This window comes from Tupaia chinensis, unplaced genomic scaffold (assembly GCF_000334495.1).
Source record: "Tupaia chinensis unplaced genomic scaffold, TupChi_1.0 Scaffold000671_1, whole genome shotgun sequence".
NCBI lineage: Eukaryota > Metazoa > Chordata > Mammalia > Scandentia > Tupaiidae > Tupaia > Tupaia belangeri.
The window spans coordinates 96,223-104,923 of NW_006160193.1; the positions used below are offsets into that span (position 1 = coordinate 96,223).

Below are 8,701 nucleotides of genomic sequence, written 5' to 3' on the forward strand. Positions count from 1 at the left end.
GGGAAATCTGCTAAGTAGTGATTCACAGGGCTTAATTCTAGCACCAGCACTTAACCATCTGGTTAGTGAACTATGGATTCATTATATTCAGACCATGCTTTTTAGATATGAGCATGACTCAGATGGAAAGATCCAGGCTGAAAGGGATCATATTAAATAACTTCTATACGGGAACCAGCAGTTGTATGTCGCTGGACTCCCACGTAGTCGACGGCAGTTCGCGTCTCAGACCCGGTGGCTTAAAACTCACGCCAGGCACGTGTGCGTGCATGCCCAAGATCCCGAGAGGAGAATAGAGGAGAAGGGATTGTGACGTGACCATCCCCCCTGGGGGGTGATTTCTCGCTTTCTATCTCTCTGTCTCTGTCTGTCTGGCAAGCCCACACGCCCTATAGCAAAAACCTCAAAAAAAAAAACAAAACTTCCTACAAAATATTCTTTTTTTTTTTGGAGAGGTTTTTGCAATAGGGTACATGCACTCGCCAGACAGATAAGAGACACAGAGAGAGAAAACGAGAAATCACCCCCCAGGGGGGATGGCCACGCTGCAATCCCTTCTCCTCCATTCTCCTCTCAGGATCTTGGGCACGCACGCACATGCGCCCAGTGTGAGTTTTAAGCCACTGGGTCCGGGACGCAAACCGTGGTCGACTACGTGGGAGTCCAGTGACATAGCCATTACACTAACTGCTGGTCCCCAGAATATTCTTTAAAAAAAAGAAAAAAATTTTGCTTTAGAGAGCTTCCACTGACCAGAGAGACAAAAACTGAGAAACCACTCCTCAGAGGAACGGCCATGCTGCAAGCCCTTCTCTTCCATTTTCCTCTTAGGATCTTGGGCATACGCGCACACACACTCAGCATGAGTTTCAAGCCGCCTGGTCTGAGACTCGAACAATGGCTGGTCACATTGGAGTCCAGCGTCTTAATCACTATGCCATCTGCTAGCCCCCAAACTAGAGAATATTCTTATAAAGAGTAAGCAGTGGAGCAGGAGAATCATAAATCATCTTATTATCAGTGGGAATACAGCAGACTAGAGTCAGGAACAGAGGTGAAAAACAAACACAAGGTAATCCTGGAAAAAGCTAATGTGCCGGTAGTCAGATCCTTACTCAAGTACATACTAAAGGGGACATAACCTAAGGGGAGTGATAGCTGTGCTCACAGAAACAGCTATGAAGAAGGATGGAAAATAAAAAATGCAAAACAAACTGGCCATAGGTGAGATCAGAAAGGTGACACTTGGGATATACCAAAAAAAAAAAAAAAAAAAAAAGGCACTGAACTGGGAAACTAAGTATCTGGATTTGTTGCTACTAATTAGGGCAAATCACCTAAATTCCCTGGGTCTTACCATCTGTAAGGCAGATAACGGCCAGCCTGTGGCACGGTGGGTAAGGCAGCTCGACCCCACATGGCCAAAGCTTCGAGCCTTGGACCCAGTGGTTTGAGAAACACACCGGTGTGTACGTGTATGTGCTCAAATTCTGAAAAGTGGGAGAGACGGAGGAGAAGGGATTACGGCGTGACCACTCCCTGTGGGGGATGCTTTCTCGCTTTCTCTCTCTCTCTCTCTGGCACCCTCTGGCAAAATTTTAAAAACAAACAAATAATAAAAACAGAGATGATAACCTTTAACCCGTTCTCTCACTAGGTTTTCAGGAAGGGACAGGGAAATCACATGTGAGTAAGTATACTGAAAACTTGATAGTATTATAGATAAAAAAAATAGGGAATATATCAGGACCTAAAATAAGTCTTCCAGGAAAAACACCAACACCTGCCATCTCCTCGTAGCATTTTTACGTACAGCTTGCATCTAACAAGTTCTTACATGACAATGTTTTCTTCTTTTTCCCTAAGACAGACGAAACTAACTTATGTCTAGAGGAAAACCAGCATGTTAGCTGAGAAAAAATCAGGGTTCTGAAACAAAGAATTCCAAACAATACAGAGGTTTACCAAGAAGGTCCACTGGAATCACCTTTTCAGACCCATGACTCTGAAGATAAAGAATAAAGAGGTGGCTTTTCAAAGTGTCTTTTCGGCCTTAGGACTGCCAGGAAGGCCTCAGTGATGGAACCTGTCACCCCACCGCGAGGCCTGGGGCGGTAACGCTGTGACTGTACCTTGGGCTTCTTTGGAGCCGCTCCAGGCTTCGTTTCCGCCCTGTCAGGCGCGTGTAAGTCGCCGTAGCTGGCAATGTACTGAATGAGATTCATCAGTGCGGCACAGGAGTCTGAACACGTTCTGATATGGACAACGTCACTGGAACAGTGTAACTCAAAGCGGGGCTCCGTCTGGACAGAACGTGGGAAAAGAGAGTCAAGATCTTCTCCAAGCAAGACAGAAAAAACGTATTTTGGGGGACCAGCAGTTAGCATGATGGCTATGTTGCTGGACCTCCATGTAGTCAATCGAGGTTCGAGTCCTAGACCCAGTGGCTTAAACTCACGCCGGGCACAAGTGCGTGTGTGCCCGAGAGGAGACTGGAGGAGAAGGGATTGCGGCGTGGCCATCCCCCCTGGGGGTGATTTCTCACTTTCTGACTCTCTGTCTGTCTTTCTGGTGAGCGCACGCACCCAATAGCAAAAACCTCTCCAAAAAACAAACAAAAATGTATTTTTGTGCCCAGATTTACATTAAAATATATGCTATTTTGTCATGCCACAGGGAAGAAAGTACTCATAATTCAATATGAATTTTAAAATGTTTTATCTATTTTTGTACAAAAACTAATGTTATGTAAATTAGATTTTTTAAAATTATTTTACATTCATTCACTGAACATCATCACAACATAAAAAAAAACATGCAGTTTCCCGTCCAGCATACACTGTATAGTGGCTTAGTTGTACATGTTACCATCAACAAATAATTTTCCATTTATTGTTTCGGACATATGTATCCATCCTCCATTTCTCACCCTCTGCCATTTCCCAACCTTCCTCTTGTTTCGGACATATGTATCCATCCTCCATTTTTCACTCTCTGCCATTTCCCAACCCTCCTTCCACCCTCCCTGATAATCTGCAGTTGCTTTCCATTCCTCCCCTCCCCCCACATGTTATTGGCTAACAAAATATCTTAATTGATTTAACTACTTTCAATTGCAAGTTCAGCTGATATATAAATATCTCTGAACAAATGTTTTACTTTAGGCATGAAACTGTGAGTAGAATGAATAGACTATAAAATAGCACCTAGCTGAGGCTATATAGCTTACTGTGGTCATTAAATAGGTTTGGTTTTTTGTTTTGGTTTGGTTTTTTTGGGAAAGGTTTTGCTATAGGGTGAGTGCGCTTGCCAGAAAGAAAGAGAGATGGAGAGACAGAAAGTGAGAAATCACCCCCAGGGGGGATGGCCACACCACAAGCTCTTCTCCTCCATTCTCCTCTCGGGATCTTGGGCACGCATGTACACGCACCTGGCATGATTTTAAGCCACTGGGTCCAGGACTCGAATCATGGTCAACTACATGGGAGTCCAGCGACCTAGCCATTACGCCAACTGCTGGTCCCTAAATAGGTATTTTTTAAATATATTTTTTTAATTTCAAGAAAGGAAGTTTTAGCTTTAATAAATCAAAATCAAAAATGTTAAGAGAACTTTGCTTAAGACCTAAAGCCAGGAAGCAAGCTAGGATTCTGTTCAAATAGTAGGTACATGGATCTGTTGACAATTCAAGAGAAGACAAAACTCATCATCTCTGGAGTACAAAGCAGATTTTTCAAAATACAGGACACAGATAAGAAATTCCATTTATTTTAATAACTTACTTGTTCTCCATCAGAATCAGACTTCACTGCAGTTATGGTTAATTCCAAAAGCCCCATATCCATCACACGAACATAATCTGAAATTTTTTTAAGTAATTAATAAAATGTCCGAGTATGGCTTACCCAACCAACTCCAATAAAATTAGTATTTCTTTTAATTCACTGCAGAAAGGGCTAACATTATTTATGATATAATAGAAACATAATTTTATAGTACGAAAATGCTTTAATTCACTTTTTCTTAGTCAGAAACAAAATTTGTCTTATACTAAAAACGTATCTTAAGTATGTATAACTTGATGCACTTAACTACTGTTATAAGAACATTACCATTTTAAACTGAAAAATCAGCTCTGAGGGCCAGCAGGTGGCTGGCTGGAAAAAAGTGGGACTTCTAGTGGTTAAGTCATTGAAATTACACGTGGCCAAATGTGATTTGAATCTGGGACCCAGAGGCCTGAAACTCACATCAGGCACGTGTGCATGAGTGCCTAAAATCCCAAGAAGTAAATAGAGAAGGGACTGCGGTGTGGCCATCCCCCCTGCAAGGTGATTTCTCGCTGTCTCTTTCTCTGTCTCTTTCTCTGTCTCTCCAGCGGGTACACACGCCCTAAAGCAAAAATCTCTCAAAAAGAAAATAGAAAAACCGGTTCTGCATATATAGCATGCAGTCTCTAGATCACTTAGAGCCTTCGAACGTTAAGGGTCTTAGAAGATAACTTATTAAAACCCTTCAAAATATTTGTACGCACACAAAAGAGCAGCATTCACCTACTCCAATTTGGTTTTTTAACTCATACCTCTATTCAAATTGACAGTGACGGTATTACATTTGTCAGACAGATGTAAAGCAGCTTCATCCAAGATTATTCTGAGGATAAGAAAGATAAAACCAACATCAGAAAAACTAAGCTTTGAATATACACATGATCGCTGTATGCTCAGATACATTATTCTTTCTGACAGGACTATTATCAAAAGCATGTGCAGTTTTGGGACCCGCAGTCAGAGTAATGGCTATGTTGCTGGACTCCCATGTAGTCGACCGCGGTTCACGTCCCGGACCCGGTGGCTTAAAACTCACGCCAGGTGCATGTGCATGTGTGCCCAAGATCCCAAGAGGAGAATGGAGGAGAAGGGATTGCGGTGTGGCCATCCCCCCTGGGGGGTGATTTCTCGCTTTCTGTCTCTCTCTGTCTGGCTGGTGGGCGCACGCACCCTATAGGGAAAACCTCTCAAAAAGAAAAAAAAAAAAAGCATGTGCAGTTTTTAACTTACAGCTGTCACCCAGCATTTCTTAAAACCTTGTTGTTTGTAAATGTTAGGAATATGTAAATGGTGTAAAGAATTAGATTAAATCATTTGCTCATAGTAATTCACTCTCCCGGGGGGGGATGGTCACGCCTCAATCCCTCCTGCATTTTGCTCCCGGGGGGGATGGTCACGCCTCAATCCCTCCTCCATTTTTTTCCTGGGATTTTGCACACACATGCACATGCACCCGGCATGAGTTTCAAGTGAAAGCCACCAGGTCCAGGACTCAAACCAGCTGACCATGTGAGTGTCCAGAACCTGAACTACCACACCACCTGCCGGCCCCGTAAAAAGAGTTTTAATGATTTAGGCAGGTAAGAGTTAGTGTGTTTTGAAGAACTACATTCAGTACACAGTGACGCTCACACAGGTACCTGAGAGTAGAGGAGGACTTGTCCAGTGCAACACTACTAGAAACGCTGAATGTTTCCACAGTTAGGAGAGATCGGATTGGCAGATACAGGGGCCTGATACCAAAAAGAAACCATAGATCATCAATTTGATGCAATAGAAAATTGCCAAAAAAGCATTTTGACCCTCTGTATTTGTTTCCAAAGCTTAGTACATACTTTAAATAGCGAAACTTTATTTTAATCCATTTGTGAACGTACCTATAATCAAGTGCACAGCTCCAAAGATGAACATGGAAAGTTGTAAATGAAGTTGGAGGATTATACCCCAAAACAGGTTCATCAGCAATATTCAAGAAGTATAAAATCTATAATCACAAAAATATAAAATGCCCTGCCTTAAAAGAAAAGATTTTGATATAATATCCTTAAGGGCAATATAAAACATAATAGCACATAGAAAAAGCAACCATTTAACTGGAAATCATAATACCAAAACAAAAAATAATAATTTTGAAGGAATTTCATTTATGCACAAAAATGAGGGGCAACTATGGAAGATAACAGATAGCTTTATTTTTTTTAAGAGAGAGGTTTTTACTATAGGGAGCATGCACTCGCTTGAGAGACAGACAGAAAGTGAGAAATCACCCCCCAGGGGGGATGGCCAGGCCACAATCCCTTCTCTATTCTCCTCTCAGGATCTGGTCAGGCACACACCACCCTGAGTGTAAAGCCACCAGGTCCGAGACCGGAACGGCAGCCGACCACGTGGGAGTCCAGCAATGTAACCATGACACCACCTGCTGGCCCAGTAACAGATAGCTTTGATCACATTACTCATCTCACTATATATATGTAAATCAAAACATGTAATAGGTCTTAAACAAATATATGAAATATATATAAAATGAAAGATATGAATATATGAAATAATAACATGACTATTATGAAACAAAAATTCTAAGACGCACTTGTAAAATTAGAATTTTTCTGAAATGAAGAGAACCATCCCACAACTGCAATGAAATCTTAGAAGAAAACTTATTTTAAGAAATTAATAACAAAATGGGGACCAGCAGGTGGCATAGTGGCTAAGGCACTGGACACTCCCACATGGCTGACCATGGTTCGAGTCCCGAACCTGGTGGCTTGCTTTCTCACTTTCCCTCTTTCTCTCTGTGTCTCTGGTCAAATTGGAATAAATGAAGAAATAAAATTAAATAAAAAATAATTCTTTAAAAAAATTAATAACAAAGTATACACACAATATACTTTCACATTGTATTGCTTGGAACAATGCTTTAAAAATATGTATTTTGCTGAAATTGCTTAAAATTATCAATCTGTTTTCCTATATAAATCATGGGAGAGGGTGGAAAAATCTAATTTTCTATATAACTCAATGTTGGAAGAAGTTCTCTTTTTTTTTTATGTATACTTGGCTTAGTCTGAAAGATAGTCCCTCTCACTAATCTCTGTTCTCTTGTATTTTTAATCTAAGTAAATAAAGAGATTATGCTGACTTTCTCCCCTTACAGTCAATGAGTATTCCTACTGAGCATCTCTCTACCCCCCACCAGAGAAAGAAAGAAAGAAAAAGGGAAAGCGGGACAATTTTTTTTCTTCTTTTTTTTTTTTTTTTTTTTTTTTTTAAGAGATTTTTGCAATAGGACACTTATGCTCACCAAAGAGACAAAATCATCCCCCAAGGGGGATGGTCACACCACAATCCCTTCTCCATTCTCTTCTCAGGATTTTGGGGATGCACACACATGCACTGGGTGTGAGTTTCAAGCTGCCAGGTCCGAGACTCGAACCGCAGTCAGCCACATGTAAGTCCAGCGACATAACCACTAAGTCATCTGCTGATCCCATGCTCATACTTTTTAAAGATATTCATGAAAAAAGCATTTTGAAAACATTCAAGCTTTAAAAAATAATTCTTCATTTTCCCAGCACAATGAAAGGTTCCCCATTCCACAGAACATGAGAAAGTTCGTAGTGCACTAATTTTCATTCTCACACACAGAAAAGGTAACTGCTTTTTTGGGGGAGAGTTTTCTGCTATAGGGCACATGCGCTTGCCAGAGAGACAGAAAGCAAGAAATCACCCCCCAGGGGAGATGGCCATGCCACGATCCCTCCTCCTCCATTCTCCTCTCAGGATCAGGATCTTGGGCACGCATGCATACACGCCTGGCGTGAGTTTCAACCACTGGATCTGGGACTTGAACCACAGTCAACTACATGGGAGTCCAGCAACATAACCATTACGCCAACTGCTGATCCTGAAAAGGTAACTTCTTATACAAAATTTCCTCTGAAAAATAACCAACTATATTTAACTGCCCTATAGAGTTACTCAACTAAAAATTACTTATAGAAATCCCGATAAAATGCTTTAAAACAGTATCATACTACTGATCTAGGGAATAAAATGAAAATCCTGGCACTTAAAGAACCTCTAGAGACCAACAGGTAGTATGGTGGTTAAGGTTCTGGGTTCCCACATGGCCCACTGTGGTTCAAGCTCCAGACCTGAGACCTTGAAAATCATGCCGGGCACATGTGTGTGCATGTCTAAAATCCCAAAAGAAGAATGGAAAAGGGATTGTGGCATGGTCATCCCCCTGGGAGTGGTGAGTCTTCACTTTACCTCTCTCTCTCTCTCCAGTGAGTACCCACACTCCATGGAAAAAACTAAAAAAGAATCTCCACTTACAAAAGTAATTCAAAACACCATTCGTATTCCTTGCTTGCCCCTGCCAGACACCCTACAGATCCTAGTGCACAGAGTTCCTTCTCTTTCTTTAATGACATAAAAGACAGGCATGGTAAATTGTCACACACTGCTCCATGGTGTTGGGGCCACAGGTGAAGGTCCAGATTCGCATACCAAGGTCTCTCTGTGCACACCTGTGCTGAGCCCCAGCCAGCTCAGCTGGGGTGGTTCACGGGGAGAAAGCCCTGTTGGGGTAGGGACACCTATTTCTCTTTCTGTCTCCTCTCGTGAAAAAAAGAAGCATAAAAAACAAAACAAACAAACAAAAAAAAAAACTCTTGTCATCCAGAGATTTTAGAAACCAAATTTTAAGGTAAAAAAAAAAAATCAGTTACAGGGGCCAGCAGGTGGCATGGTGATTGAGGCGCTAGACTCCCACATGGCTGACCACAGATGGAGTCCCAGATCTGACAGCTTGCTTTCTCACTTTCCATCTCTTTACCTCTCTGTCTCTCTCTGGTCCAATTAAA

General features: G+C 41.7%; 1 protein-coding gene across 1 annotated transcript in view; it reads right to left on the bottom strand.

Annotated features, from left to right (window-relative positions):
- ATG2B (autophagy related 2B) overlaps positions 1–8,701 on the bottom strand; it is a 96,098-nt gene that overhangs the window by 28,838 nt on the left and 58,559 nt on the right. Inside the window, exons 24-28 of the mRNA XM_027776378.1 lie at positions 5,708–5,814; positions 5,471–5,563; positions 4,583–4,653; positions 3,783–3,859; positions 2,133–2,303 (exon numbers count right to left, since the gene is read on the bottom strand). Of these exons, the coding sequence (XP_027632179.1) occupies positions 2,133–2,303; positions 3,783–3,859; positions 4,583–4,653; positions 5,471–5,563; positions 5,708–5,814 (519 nt within the window). The remainder of the gene's footprint in view (positions 1–2,132; positions 2,304–3,782; positions 3,860–4,582; positions 4,654–5,470; positions 5,564–5,707; positions 5,815–8,701) is intronic.